This window comes from Vombatus ursinus, unplaced genomic scaffold, assembly GCF_900497805.2.
Source record: "Vombatus ursinus unplaced genomic scaffold, bare-nosed wombat genome assembly UNPS02014852.1, whole genome shotgun sequence".
NCBI lineage: Eukaryota > Metazoa > Chordata > Mammalia > Diprotodontia > Vombatidae > Vombatus > Vombatus ursinus.
Window position 1 is genome coordinate 1,870,616 of NW_020954630.1, and position 15,634 is coordinate 1,886,249.

At 38.0% G+C, this 15,634-nt stretch overlaps 1 protein-coding gene across 3 annotated transcripts in view; it reads left to right on the top strand.

Annotated features, from left to right (window-relative positions):
• The window catches only part of NUB1 (negative regulator of ubiquitin like proteins 1), a 48,744-nt gene that overhangs the window by 19,364 nt on the left and 13,746 nt on the right, over positions 1 to 15,634 (top strand). For all 3 annotated transcript variants that reach the window (XM_027840922.1, XM_027840923.1, XM_027840924.1), the window contains exons 5-8: positions 1,366 to 1,436; positions 4,513 to 4,695; positions 4,922 to 5,010; positions 5,945 to 6,051. In XM_027840922.1, the coding sequence (XP_027696723.1) occupies positions 1,366 to 1,436; positions 4,513 to 4,695; positions 4,922 to 5,010; positions 5,945 to 6,051 (450 nt within the window). The remainder of the gene's footprint in view (positions 1 to 1,365; positions 1,437 to 4,512; positions 4,696 to 4,921; positions 5,011 to 5,944; positions 6,052 to 15,634) is intronic.

Below are 15,634 nucleotides of genomic sequence, written 5' to 3' on the forward strand. Positions count from 1 at the left end.
TTTAAGCATTGAGGGGAGGGGAACAGGAAGAGAAAAGGGAGGGAGATTGCTTTTCAGGTGGATAAGTCAAGCACACCTTGGTCTGATCACCACTTTAATTACTTTCAGCAAGAACTAATCTTCCTTTCCAGGGCTCACCTGGAAAGGGGAGAGAACATCATTTCACAATCAACAGTTAAAGACTGATATTAGTCCAAAGGCTTCAGACCAGGATAATTTAAAGATGCTTTCTTAATATTTCTGAAAGAAGGAGCAAGTATTGCTTTAGTCAGTTTCCATAGTAGTTATGTGACATATCAAAGTATAATGCTGTATAGGTGGTCCCTGAATTATGATGAGAAGCATTCTAGAAATCTGTGGTAAAAATGATTCAGATGGAGCGTTTCACTTTTTTGGATAACAAATTTCTGTAGTTACTAATTTTTGACACTAGGTGACACTCATTCATACTGGTTGAATTTGTGTTAGTGACTGAATTTATGAAAGCAAAATGGTGAAATGCAGGAACTATCTTAGGTGTACCTTTTATGCCGAAGTGACCCTGAAAAGTTATTTGTTAAGTTGTTTTTTAATTTGAATTGTTTTGAATGACATGAGATTATTTTTTTTTAAAAAACCTTTGAGGAAAATCAATATAAATGATGGCAGTTTATATGTTTTCTCTATTTTACTTATTTGTCAGTTTCAGTTGAAAATGGAAAGTATTTATATATATTTAATACTCCAGCTAAACAGTCATTATAAGGATGATGATAGCAAATGTGAGTTGTCCTATATCTACATTTTTTGTGTTGCTTATAAATGAATACTAAATTGAAATGTACTTGTAACTATGTCTGAATTTTCTCTTATATTTTGATTTATTAAGATATATAGGATTAACCAAAGTTACATTTAAAAGGAGAACTGAAAACTTAATTCCAATAAATAGATTTGCTAACTGCTTTTCCTGATGGTTTTTGGTTTTTAGTTTTCATAATGAAAACAACAATTCACAGGTACATAGCACTATATTTATAGTTTCAAAGTGTTTTTATATATAAAATAATTTCATTTGAACCACATAACCATGCAAAGCAGTTCATATAAAATGACCTTAGTTTTCTCACTTAAGAAAACTTATGTGACTTTCCCAAACCTATTATCTTGAAGGTCTTGATTAGCGTTACTGTCCTTATGTTGAAAGTCGAGTATTTCGTCATGAAATAGTAATACAGAATTTTCCTGATTCTGTCTTTCAGAAAAATTGAAACTTCCCCCTCTGGTAGCCTATATTTCTATTTGTGAAAATTGAAATCTGTTTCATAGGTAATGTAATATAAACATTTGTATTTTACAATGACTTTTATCCATTTTATTTTGTAGAATAGCTGAAACCTTTGGATTTCAAGAAAACTACATTAAAATAGTTATAAATAAGAAGCAACTTCAATTAGGTATGTATTGATTAAATCTGTAGGGTTTTAAAAAATAATTTATAGCACTAAACAATGAAGAAATTTAGATATTTGAACCTTTCCTCTTCATTGATTATATGGTGTTAGATCAGTGAGCTTAGAGGTAATGCTTCATTTCACTCTTTTTCTTCACCATGGAAATCATCTTGACCATCTCTAACATGAAGAAGAATGGCAAGTAGAATTCTGTCTGCTTTCTGCCTTCTACCTTTTCACTCTACTGAATTTGAACTTGTGAAGCTCAATGGGAATTGCTTGCCCTTCTCAGCCAGTGTAATTTTCTTAGTTCTCTCTTGCCTTGATTTCCGGTCAATAAACATGGGGCTCCTACTCTGTGCAGAGTACTGCACTAAGTGCTGGGGTACAAAAGCACACAAAAACAGCCCTTTCCTTGAAGATCTTTTAGGTTTACCAACATTTGGTACTGTTTACTTACAAGTTATTGAAATTCTACTTTTTTCCTCCCTTTATTTCCCATGATCTTATGTTATCCTGGTTCTTTTCTTCTATTTACCAGACATCTTCCTGATATTTCCCTGATCAGTTCCTGATCATTTGCACTTCTCTTTTTTTTCTCCATTTGTGCTCTCATTTGTTCTATAGTTTCAGCTATTACTTTGGATGGCCCCCAGGTCTTCATCTCTAGCCCTGATCTCTCTGCTAGCTGCCTGATAGGCTCAGTCTGCTGCTTCCTTATTGCTTTGAATGGTACAAATCTCCCATTGGTCCAATCTCACAACTTTATCTTATCCTCATCTTCCTTAGATAGTCACCAACTCCCATTGATTCTTTCTTCACAATATCTTTTCCTTCCATTTTCATTCCCACTGGTAGAAATCTAGTTCAGACTTTTATCCTCTCTAGATTATTGCAAAAATTAACTAGCATTTCTCCATCAAGTCTAACCTGCACGTAATTGCCAGATTAAACTTCCTCGAATATCACTTTGATCTTGTTACGTTATTGTTCAGAAACTTATCAGTTCCTACCCATTTCCCTTACATAAGATCTGGACTTCTTCAAAATGTCCAAGTCTGCTGTACAAGTCATATCTCCCAGTACTCCTCTACATAAGCCATTCCAACTAGACTGATATATTTACTCTCAGACATACCATGCACTTCTCAACTTCCTTATGCTTTCTACCTTAATGACATTATACTCTGCCCTGTTCTACTTATCTGCATCCACCCTAGCCTTTAAGATCTGCTGAAATTCCATCTCTTCTCTAAAGCGTTCTCTGATCACTCCATAAAGAATGGAACTTTCCATACTCTTAGAATCTACAACCCTTGTGGACTGTGTCATTTACTTGTGCTAACTTGTACCATCTCATCTGGTGTTATCATATTTAAATCTAACTTAATGTGCTTGTTTTATATTCCCTATTAGGTTGTAGGTTTCTTGAAGGCAGTATGAGTCACTTGTACTTCATTTACTCCACAAAGGCTAACATAGTATATTCTGCCATAGGGTCTAGCATAGTGCCTGGAACTTTGCAGGCACTTAGTAAAGCTTGGTTGACTTTATTGGATATTTTAAAATTCCAGTGACTTTTTTTGAAAAGAATTACTGAGGGCAGCTAGGTGGCACAGTGGATAGAGCACTGGCCCTGGATTCAGGAGGACCTGAGTTCAAATCCGGCCTCAGACACGTAACACTTACTAGCTATGTGACACTGGGCAAGTCACTTAACCCCAGTTGCCTCACCAAAAAAAAAAAGAAAGAAAGAAAAGAATTACTGAAAGAATAAATTGATTTTAGATCAACTAAATTTCCCCAAATGGAAATATAGTATTTCTTAATGTTTTTACTTACTAAGGTTAATATATGTTTAATGCTACCATTGTCACAAGGCAAATTCAAATGTATTTATCCCAGAATGATCCTATAATGGTTTTTTGAAGGTTAGTATAACTCCCAAAGTGCCCATTTAATTTGTAATAATGTTTTCTTGATTGGTATTTGTTACCCACTACATTTAGGCCTGGGCCACATTTTACTTCACTTCCTAGCCATCTTCTCTTTGTCTTCTCCCTCTTCCCTCTCCTCCATTTTCCAGTCTTGGAATCATAATCAAATCTGCCCATTGATCCTTCCTGGAAAGGCTGTGACTATCACTTCACTTTGGCTACAACTCATCATCCCTGTAACTTCTCCAAAACAAAATATCTTTCCCTGGCCACTTCTCCCATATATGTGTTTTGTCTTTCTAGTACTGTATTGCAAATTGCAAATATTGCACATCTCTTGAGGGCAGGGACTGTCTTTGCTTTTATATTTGTAACTCTGGCTATTTGATACATAATAAATGCTTAGTAACAACAACTGCTAGCATTTACATAACGTTTTTAGATTTGCAAAGTGCTTTAACAATATAATCTCATTTTACTTCACAATAACCCTGGGAAGTAGATGCTGTCATTATCCCCATTTTAAAGATAAGGAAACTGAGTTGGACAGAGTTTATTTGACTTGCCCAGGATCACACAGTTTATGTCTGAGGCAGGATTTGTGGTCAGGTCTTCCTGACTCCATCCTAGCTCTATCCACTGTGCCACCTAGATGCTTTTTCATTCATTCACCTTTCTATGGTACTTTAAAGTTTATAAAGCACATTCCTTAGAGAAATCTTGTAAAATATTTAATGTAGACATTATTAGCTCCACATTATAGGGGGCAACTAAGTGGTACAGTGGATAGAATGCTTGGCCTGATGTCAGGAAGAGTCATCTCCCTGAGTTCAGATCTGGCCTCAGACACTTACTAGCTATGTAACTGTGTGACCCTGGGCAAGTTATTTCACTCTTGTTTTCCTCAGTTTCCTCATCTGTAAAGTGAGCTGGTAGAAGAAATGGCAAACTGTTCCAGTCTCTTTGCCAAGAAAACCCCAAATGGGGTCACAGAAAGTTGGACACAATTGAGCCACAACAAAACAAAAATAGACGAGGAAGCTGAGGCTCAAGAAGGAGGGCCTGCAGCTGGCGAGCTTCATGGCAGGTCCGTGAGCCGACGGACTGGATGTCTCTACTCACCTGTCACTCCAATTCTGTAGGGAAAAGCCTGGAAGAGCAAGGGGTCACACACAATGTGAAAGCTTTGGTGCTTGAGCTCAAGCAGTCAGAAGAGGACGCAAGAAGAAATCTTCAGGAAGAAGAACTAGAGCAAAGTGAAGCTGACAAAAAGGAAAAGAGGATGCAGAGAACAAAGCGAGGCCTGGAAATACTGGCACAGAGAGGTATGCATACGAGCGTTTGCTTGTCACCTTCTGCTGGTGAAAAATACAACTGAGTTCTTTTATTGGGGTGAGAGTAAAACACAAGCACATTTCAGTGGATTAGCATGGTGGTTGTCTCCCTTTCAGTTTTTGGAACCCTTTGTCCTTGGCAGTTTGGTTTATGTATTGTTCTATATCATCATTGTTGACTGTGAGCTAGTGAAAGTTTATTTTTGTTTTGTTGCAGCTGAGACTGTGGATCCTGAAACAACTCCATACTTAGAAATAGCTAATCAAACAGGCAGATCAATCAAAATACCCACAGCAGAAAAAAAAGTAAGTACTTTAGTTTCATAGTTCATTCTCAGATTTTGTGTTAAGTAAAAATGTGGTTTTTTTCTAGCCATTTGGTGTCTCTATAATTCATTGGATCAAATGATAGATTTCTGTTCATGGTCCTACAAATAGAGTATGTAACAATTGTAGTGTGGAACTGTTCCCAACGGGAACTAATTCTGTGACTTTTAATAAAGGAACATAATATGTAGGCACTTTTCTCTAATATTGTCTATACTTGTGGGGAATTTAGTAGTGGAGGGCTTCAGTGATTTACTTGGATAAATTTTCTTCAGCATATTTACCCACATGACAAAGTTCATAAGCTCGCATTCTAAAATAGGTTCAGATTCATGAAAATTTGCTATTTAGATAGCGATTTTTTTCATTTTCTAAAAAACATTTTAGTTGCATTGGAAATACCAGTGAAGATATGAATAAGAAATCCAGAAACAGAATCTTGTGATTAAGAACAGAAACATATTCATTCCCAAAAGATTCTATAGTATTCCTGGCAAGTTTTTCTTATTTATGTTCCTATGTACTATATTAAACTTAGACTGTACATACCATCCATCATACTGAAATAAAAAGATGAGAATAAAGGGACAGCTTTCACTAATTCATGAAATAAAATTTAGAAATCTTTACTGTGGCCACTTGATACTGCCATAATGAGGCTCATTAAACCAAGAATGCTGTTTTTTCATGTGATAACTTGTTATGGTATACATCTCTTGAGATCTTTCAGTATTTAAAATAAATTTTGTAGAAATCAGTTTTCCTTTTACTTCATTTGGCTTTTAGATTAAGTTGTGAATCTACCTTGATATTAAAGATATATTTTTACTTTTTTTGGAAATATAAATGGAAATTTTCCATTGCCCTGAATTACAATTAAAAGTGACCTTTTCCAATCCACTTTTCCCTGTAGGCCCTTATGTTAGCTATGGGATATCATGAAAAGGGTCGTGCATTTCTGAAAAGGAAAGAATATGGAATAGCATTGCCGTGTCTGCTGGATGCTGACAAATACTTCTGGTAAGTATCTTTGGACTCCTTAATTTTAAGAGAAATGACAAAATACTTTTTTAGGTTCTCTATTTCAAGCCTACATAGTGGTGAAGTGGGCCTCTTATGTGAATATTACTTCTTTAAATCTAACTTAACTTTCTGCAGAAATTCTTCTTCTTCTTCTGCTTTTTTTTTTTTGGTTCGTCTTTGGTGAGGCAATCGAGGTTAAGGGACTTGCCCAGGGTCACACAGCTAGTAAGTGTTAAGTGTCTGAGGCTGGATTTGAACTCAGGTCCTCCTGACTCCAAGGCCAGTGCTTATCCACTGTGCCACCTAGCCGCCCCCAGAAATTCTTCTTAATAATATGCTTTTGACCATATCTTGGATCCAGAGAACAGTATTGTAACAAGGATCCATTGAATGTATCACAGTACCCTGACCCAAAGATCTCTGTTTTTTTCTAAGAAAAAATTAAATGTAAAACATCTTTATTCTTGTTGACTGGCACTGAAGCATTGAAACAAACTCGGTCATAATGCTTAAGAGTAGACTTACAAAAAAGAAATAGAAATCTCTAGTTGGATACCTGGCTTGAGGAAAAGGAATAAGAATTAATGATGAGCACCATTTCAACATCTTGAATTTTGGAATAGTTTTTGGACACACACCGGTGAGGAATCTATTCAGTTTCACTAAAGTGTATCTGGGTTTTCAAAATCATCTTCCTACCCCTGTAGCAACTCCCAGGTTTTCTGGCAGATAACCTTTTAATTTTATCCTCAGTATGTAGGAGACCCTGCATACTTCCAGAAAGAGAATAGCTCAATTCCAAATAAGATCATCTTCTATACAGGATTCCTCGGAGCGTATCAGAAGCCCAGAGGTCCTTCAGAACACAACTATTTGTACTTAGACCTGGAGCTAACTCTGAAAAATGGCTATATGTCTCCAGTTCAAGTCCTTATGTGATTCAGACATTCTGGAGCTGATCTAGATTGCTGGCTGGGAATTTTCATTCAGCTTGTTGGTAGCAATTGGCATCTGTGCCTAGGATATAAGGGTGGAAACCTTAGAGATTTGAGTCTAGCAGAAAAAAAAAGCAGGGAAGTGTTTTTGTACCCATAATATTATTTAAGTAGTACAGAGGCCATATCTGTTTTTACATCTTTGTATGCTTTATACAACATCACATGTCAGTATTTGCCATCATTTAGTTTGGGGAGGTTTTTCAAGGTTATAATTGCCAAGAGGATGAATGAAAAATGTTATATGCCACTTGAGAAATAACATACATAGTAAATTTTCATTTATCCATGATGGCAGAAAAGAATAGTGATGTGGATAATCCTAATGGTTTTACAACAAATTTACCTTCTTGGTTATGTTTTAATGGTTAGGCTTATTGGTTTGAATTCCAAGAGTAGTTGAGCTCAGAATGTAATCAACAGTCTCTTCACTTTGTACCGTGAGGCAATGTACAGGTTGTAAAATGTTTTTCTTGATTTCAAAGCAATAATATGTATGTGTATGTATGTGTTATTTTTTGTGATTATGGCATAGGTGTTGTTCATAAATAGGGGATACCCTATGTAAGTTTTTAAAAGCTTTTAGTCATTGGAATTTATTATTTCACACTTGGAATGTGTAGTGAACTTTTTTTCCTATAAAAGTCTGTTGCCTGACATAAAAACATGATCAAGTGCCACACTTAAGGAGAAAAACAGTTTTTATATTAAAAACCAACACTGAACAGGGGACATGAAACTATTTGTTAAGTAATGCACATAATAAAATGTGTATTTAAATTCCATTATATTAGCTAGTAGTTAGGGGAAGAGAAGCAGAGAGTGAGGGGAAATTAGAACAGGAGTTAAAAGAGGAAAAAGTTGGAGACAGGAGGGAGAGAAAGAGATTTGGGTTATAAAGATCATACGATTATAGGTTTAGAGCTGGGACAGAGCTTAGAGAACATTTAGGGCAACCCCATCATGTTCTAGTTAAACAGGCTCAGAGAGTTCTAAGGCCTTATCTAAGTCAGAAGTAGGATTTGAACATGGGTTACATCTGGAGTCATTTGACTCCATATTTAGCACACTATTCTTTGAATCACATTGCATTCACATGTATGAACGGATGAAGAAGAGACAGATTTAGTAGGTTCTCAGGTCAAGCTTAGTTATATTTTAACTCTTTCCATCGTATACTGGACTTTACTTGGGCTGGAGCCAAGGTGGTAGAGTAAAAGCAGGGACTCATTTGAGGTCTCCCCTAAACCCCTCCAAATACCTGTAAAAAATTACTCTAGGCAAATTCTAGAGCAACAGAGCCCACAGAAACAGAGAAACAAATTTCCAGCCGAAGGCAACCTAGATGGTCTACAGGAAAGGTCTGTTTGTGCCTGGCTGGGAGACGAGCACAGTCCAGCGCAGGCTGCAGTGGCACAGAGAAGGCCCCAGTAGGCCTAGAGCAGGCCTCCAGAGAACAAATCACTGGCAGCTGTGGCAGTGTCCAGACTTCCCAACACACAGACACCAAAAACAACTTAGTAGGGCAGTAGGAAAGGTCTGTCGGACTTGAGTGAGAGAGGAGCGTAGTCTGGCCCCAGTCCTAGCATAGCCCGGCAGTGGCGGCAGCTGCTTCTGGAGTTCTCAGCCCACAGACTGTAAGGGGATTGAAAAACTGATCAGAAGAAGATTACCGGAATCTCTTTGCTGGCACTGAGGCAGGATTCTGTTGCTTTGCCTATACTTGGATATGGGTGGCAGTCCTGGGGCGAGGAGGAACACTGGCATAGCAGAGCTTGTGGCAGTAGTGGAGAGGTAACCCTCCTCACAGTTCCAGGGCAGAAAAGAGTGCTTGTGGTCACTCACAGACTAGAGCACAGGCCAGGAAAGGAGTACACACCTCACCCTTGATCTTACCACTTTGGAAGAACTGAAAACTTACAGGTCCCTACAAATATCTCTGAAAGCAGCTGCACAAAACCCCTGAAGCTTGGGACAGCATGTCCTCCACCCTCGAAGCAGAGCGCTACCTTAACGAAGAGTTAAAAAGTCAAGTATTTGACTGGGAAAATGAGCAAACGGTGGAAAAAAAAAACTCAGACTATAGAATCTTACTTTGGTGACAAGGAAGATCAAAACATACAAACAGAAGAAGACAACAAAATCAAAGCTCCTACATCCAAAGCCTCCAAGAAAAATATAGGGTGGGGGGAGGGGAGAGATGGGGAGAAATTATGGAACTCAAAAGTCTGTGGAAGTGAATGTTGAAAACTAAAAATAAATAAGTTAAAAAATAATTTAAAAAAGAATAAGAAGAATAAATGGTAGAATATGTTGTGACCTGTTAGAATTGCCCTTTGGAAGATTGATTACCAGAAAAGTTTCCAGTTTTTGTAAAATGTCAGTTCTGGATAGAGTACCTCATCAGCCTACCAGATGTATTGTGTGGTGTGCATTGGCTGCAGCCAGATCAGACATCATCTCAAATTGCTTGCAAAGAACAATCAAATGTAGCTAAAGGCCATAGCCATGAAATAGAGGTTTCTGAACCCTGCTATTGGTTTTGCATCAAAATTTTGTTTGACATAAAGCTTGTAAAGAGCATTTTATTCTTATTCAAATACATTAAATCAAGTCAAGAAGAATTCATTAAAAGCCTACTGTATGCAAGAAACTGTATAAGCATTAAGCACTGAAGTTATGAAGAAAGGCAAAAAACAGTCCTTGATCTCAAGGAATTTACAGTCTAATGAGACAGGCAACATGGCAAATAACTTTGTACAAACAAGACATACAGTATAAATTTGAGATAATCTTAGAGGAAAGGCACTAGCTTTAAGGGGAGATTGGAAGAACCTTCTTGTAGAAGGCAGGATTTTAGTTGGGACCTGAGGAAAGCTAGGAGAAAGGATATGAGTCAGTCAGACATTTATCAAGTGCTAGGCATTCTGCTAAATTTGGGGGAAACCAATATGAAAAAGAAAGTTTCTCACCTCGAGAAACTTACAATCTAATGGAGAAAGATAACACACAAAAGGAAACTGAAAAGTGGAGGTGGTGGTGGAGAAAAAGTACTGGGACAGATGGGGGCAAGGTGGAGAAATCAAAGGAGCACAGCCAGTGGGAAGTGAAGAGAAGACTGTCCTAGGCCCCCTTCTTCAATGCCAGTTTTGAAGCTCATTGCTCCTGCGCACCAGTCAGAAAGTACTGAAGTTGATTTGTTGTGTCAAAGTGATGAGGTTTCCCGTTGATGACATTCTTGTGGACACGGTGTAGTGAGTGAAGGAGTGAAGCCAGTGGGAAATGAAGGCTGTGAGGAGGGAGAGTATTCTAGGCATTGGGGACAGCCTCGAGTAGGGAAATGGGCTGTGAGAGGAGCAAGGTTAGCATCACTGGATCACAAAGTGTTCAAAGGGAAGAAGTTGTAAGAGTGGAACAGCAGGAAGAGGCCAGGTTATGAGGCTTTAAAAGCCAAGAGAACGTTTTAGATTCGATTCTGGAGTTGATAGGGAGCCACTGGAGCGTATCAGATAAGGTGAGGGTGTGATCATATCTACAGAGATCAGTTTGACAGTGAAGGAGTCAAGGATGATACCTAGGTTTTTGAATCTGGGTGATTAGGAGGATAGTGGTACCAGTGAAATTAGGGAGAGGGTAGGGTTTAGGAAGAAGGGTAATACACGTTGAGTTTAAAATATCTAGAAACATCCTCTTCAAGATGTCCAAAAGGCAATTGGAGATGTGACTAGAGGTTAGGAGAGAAGTTAGAGCTGGATAAGTGGATTGGAGAATCATCTCCATAGAGGTGATAATTAAATTCATGGGAGCTGCTGAGACAAGTGAAATAGCATAGAGGGAGAAAAGAAGAGGACCTGGAACATCATTATATGGAATTAATGTCCTGGAATACTGTGAGTGTGAGTGGCTTTAAATCATGAATATAGCAATCAATTAGTTTATAGACTTAAAAGCCCATGTTTTACATTGGTAGAAAAAAAGCACCTGGTGACCTCACCCAGGACTGGCCCTATGAAGGTAGTCAACTCCTTATTGAGTATACTTACCACATGAGTAATGGCTCCTTTCTTTTCTTTTCCCTGCCCTCCAAAATAGAGAGTCATAGCTGACTTTACCTACTAAAATGTCTAGTCCACTTGTTGCTTAAAATCAGGGTTAAAATGTACATATACTTTCTGTCCCTGAGAGGTAGGAGGGATGTGGAAGTAGGGAGGGGACAGCAAGGCAAAATGGTTAGAGGGCCTGCCTTGAGTTCAGGTTCTCCCATTGACTCGCATTAGCTGTGAGGACATACAAAAATTAAGTTACGGATGAGCTACTGATTTGTATCAGTGGAAGAAATTTCTCCACCAATAGTTCCTAAAATGAAATCACAGATCTGGACCAAATTCATTTTTATTGCTGTAATAGGCATATGTACCTATTACTGTCAGGGGCACTACCCTCCTTCCATCCAGGTTTGTAAACCCCTCTTTCTCATCTTGAATGTCCAGTCAGCTGTCAAATTTAGCTATCTCTACCTTCACAATATCTGTCTTATCTATCCCCATCTCTGTTTGTGCAACCACTGCCCTACTCCAGGCCCTCATCTGTCACTTCCAAGAACCTCTTAATTGGTCTCCCTGCCTCAAGTTTATCCCAACTCTAATCCATCAGTCCATCCTTCATACAGCTGCCAACATGATTTTCCTAAAGTGCAGGTCTGAACACATCATGCCCTAATAAATTATCTTCATAATCTAATTGTGCGCTATTTCCCTTCCTATTCCTCATACAGGACACATTATCTCCCAACTTTGTGCCTCTGCACTGGCTGTTGTCCTCTGCCTGAATTGCACTCCCTGCTCCCCTCTGCCTCTTAGAATCCTTCATTTCCTTCAAGTCTTGACTCAAGCTCCATTTTCTACATGAGGCCTTTTGTGATCTCCTACTTCTTCCCACCCAGATATTAGTGATTTCTCCCCTCAGATTACTTCATAGCTCTCTTATCCATGGGTCCTGTGTACATTCATAGAATCATAAAATGTCAATGTTGGAAGGACCTTCAGAGGACAGCCAGTCCAATCCATACCTGAACAAGAACCCTCTCCAACATTCCCAACAAAGGCTCTTCCATTCTTTCTGTAAAGGCCTCTCGGAAGGTCGCATTTTACCTTTGGATTTCAGTTTATCTAGAGCTTCTAAACTTCTCAGAGCACTTGTGTGGGTGATGATCTCCAACTTCTATCCTAGCTTTATAACTTAGTATCTGTATCCCTTTTGTCTTTAAACCTTTGTGAGAGAGGCAGGTCAGGATGACATCACTCTCATTTTACAGTTGAAGGAAACTGAGGTCCTAAAAGGTTAAGTGACTTTTCTAGCAGTTTTGGGACAGAGCCAGAGCTGGGACACAGATATCCCAATATTCAGCCCCATTTCCTGACTCTAAACTTTGCTTCCTTAGTGCTGAAGCATCAGGATTGGGGTTGCACTGACATCTTCCTTTTATTCAGATTGATGGAGGGGAAAAGACAAGAGGTTGATTCAAAATAATAGACTTAATCTGTGTTTGTGTTTAGAATAGGTCTGAGAGCTTGTTCTTGAAGATGGGATGTCTGACCCTGAGAAATAATTTTTATAATAAAAGTTAAAGGATCTTCATGCAGACCTGATTAAGAAAGCTTTGGATAATCAGCATGATAGAAAATGGATAGTAGTACTCCATCAAGTCCAACCTCTTCATTATATAGATGAAGAAATAGTGATTACTTGTTGATTGATTGACTAGTAATCCCATAACAGCCAGCTTTAATTGGAGTCAAAGAAGTCTAGCCAGCTAGATACTGAAAGCATTTATTAAACACTTCCCATGTGCCAGACATTGTGTGCACTGGGAATACAAACCAAATAAAAAAGGGATAGTTCCTATCTTCAAGGAGCTTGTGTTCTAAGCCTGGAACTATAGAACCACTGCTTTAGCAGTTTAGAATGTAGAAGGTCTCCAGTAATCTCAAAGAACAATGTACTGTAGTAGAAAGGTTTTTATATTTGGGGTCTGGGGACTTGGGTTTAAGTCATGACTCCACTGCTTACTCAGTCTGTAGAACTGTGGAGAGGTCGTTCATCTTCAGGCCTCAGTTTCCTCCTTAAAGTGAGGGGGTTGGACTAGATGTCTTCTAAGGTCCCTCCCAGCTCTATCTAAATCTGTGCTCTTGCAGTTAATAATTATTGCTCCAGCCTAGAGGTTGGTGTAAGTTGTAGAGTGGAGGCTCAGCTTAAAACAGCAACTTCCTGGGAATTAGGGAATGGATAATCAGTAAAAAGATTGAAAAAGGAAAGATGTAATCTACCCAGAGAGAAGAACTCTGCCAGTGTCTGGAAGCACCGAAAATTCTTCTGGGCAGGAGGAACTACCTCTTTCAAAAGTTTTCCTTTACAGCTGTGTTTTATCTGTAGTTGGGGTAAACATTTTGAAGTATTATTTTATTTCTCGACTGTTGCCATAAATGAGTTTCTTTGCAAGTACCAAAGAGAAAAGCACTTACATGGTCAGCACAAAGCAATTCCTGATCAGAGGCAAAAAATGAGTGGTACACTCTAGTTGCTTGATAAAACTTGAGGTCCTTCCAAAGGAGGCAAGAAAAATCAGTACTAAAGACAACAGAATTGGTTAAATCTATGTTAGGATGTTTAGTTTTATTTTTTTTAATTTATTTTTTATTAACATATTTTGAGTTATCAGCAATCACTTCCATAAGCTTTTGAGTTTTAGATTTTTCTCCACCTCCCTCCTTACCTCCCTCCCCAAGATGGCGTGCAATCTGATATAGGCTATACATATACATTCCTATTAAATGTATTTTCACATTAGTCATGTTGTAGGGAACAATTAGAACCAATAGGAGGAACCACCACAGAAAGAGGAAACAAACCAAAACAGAAGGAAAAAAAAAGCAAATAGTGTGCTTCGATCTGTATTCAAACTCTATAGTTCTTTATTTAGTTGTGGATAGCATCTTCTATCATGAGACATTTGGAGAAGTCTTAGATCCTTGCACTGCTGAGAAGGGCTAAGTTTATCAAAGTTAGTCATCACACAACGTGGCTGTTACTGTGTACAACATTCTCCTGATTCTGCTCACTTCACTCAGCATCAGTCCATACAAGTCTTTCCAGGTTTTTCTGAAGTCTGCTTGCTCATCATTTCTTGTAGCACAATAGTATTCCATTACATTCATACACGACAACTTGTTCAGCCGTTTCCCAATTGATGGGCATCTCCTCAATAAAAATGGGAAAAAGACCCACATGTACAAAAATATTTATAGCAGCTTTTTTGTGGTGGCTGCTTAGTTTTATTGCAGATGGTTTAGTAAGTTAAGCAAGAATGTTAGCTCCTTGAGTGCAGGAATGATTCTGCTTTTGTCTCTGTATCCCCAGGGCCTGACACATAATAGGTACTTCACAAGCTTGTTTTGACACACGCACACATACACATATACATATACATATACATATATATCTCCATCCCCCTGGGAGAGATAGCAGAATGGAAAGTTTAAATCGTAGACACAAATTATTTCCAGTAGATTTTGGTAATGGAAATGGGAGGAAATCATTAAGACACAGGTGCTTGAAGAGAGTATGAAGCCAGTCTTAATTAACATTTTGCCTAGGAGATGATACTATGTATAGTAGAGTATCTATTAAGTTAAAAGGATATGTTATCTTAAAACTTGAAACAAAAATAGTTTGATTATTGAAGAAAGATAATTCTGACTGGTAGGCTAGATTTGCATTATAAATTTTCATTTAGTAATTACTTAACACTAGAAGGACCAGAAACATCAATTGATGCAAAAATATAATAATTTTACTTTGAAATACAGCTTTTCATCATTCTATCTCTATTTTCTTTGCCTTATGTATTGAAAAAATGCACTTTATCACTTGATGCAGCTCATTCCTTTGAGATGTTCTTAAATTCTGGTCCTTCTGCATTTAATTTGAAGATAAGTAATTTTAAGATCATAATATTTTCTGTTAGAACTAGAATAATAGAGGCAAGCATGGTTTAGGGGAAAGAACACTGGATTTGCAATTAGACCCAGGTTTAAAATTCCAGCTCTATTTCTACTACCTGTATTATCTTGAGCAAATCATTTCACTTCTTTAAGTATTCTCATCTATAGAATGTGGGGGTTGGACTTTAAAATTTTTCTAAGGTTCTTTCCAGTTTTTTCTTTCTTTTCTTTTTTTTATTTTTAATATGTGTTTTTAAAACTTTGGGTTACAAATTTTCTCCCTTCCTCCCTCCCCACCTACCCTTATTGAAAAGGCAAGCATCTCAATACAGGTTATAGATGTGTAGTCATGCAAAACACTTTCATAGTAGTCCTGTTGTGGAAAACTAAGTATATTTCCCTTCATCCTGTCCTACCCCCCATTTATTCTATTCTCTCTTTTGACCCTGTCCTTCCTCAGAAGTGTTTGCTTTTGATTATCCCCTCCCACAATCTGCCCTCCCCTCTATCGATCCCCTACTCTCTTGTCCCCTTCCCCCCTTATTTTCCTATAGGGTAAGATAGATTTCCATACCCCATTGTGTA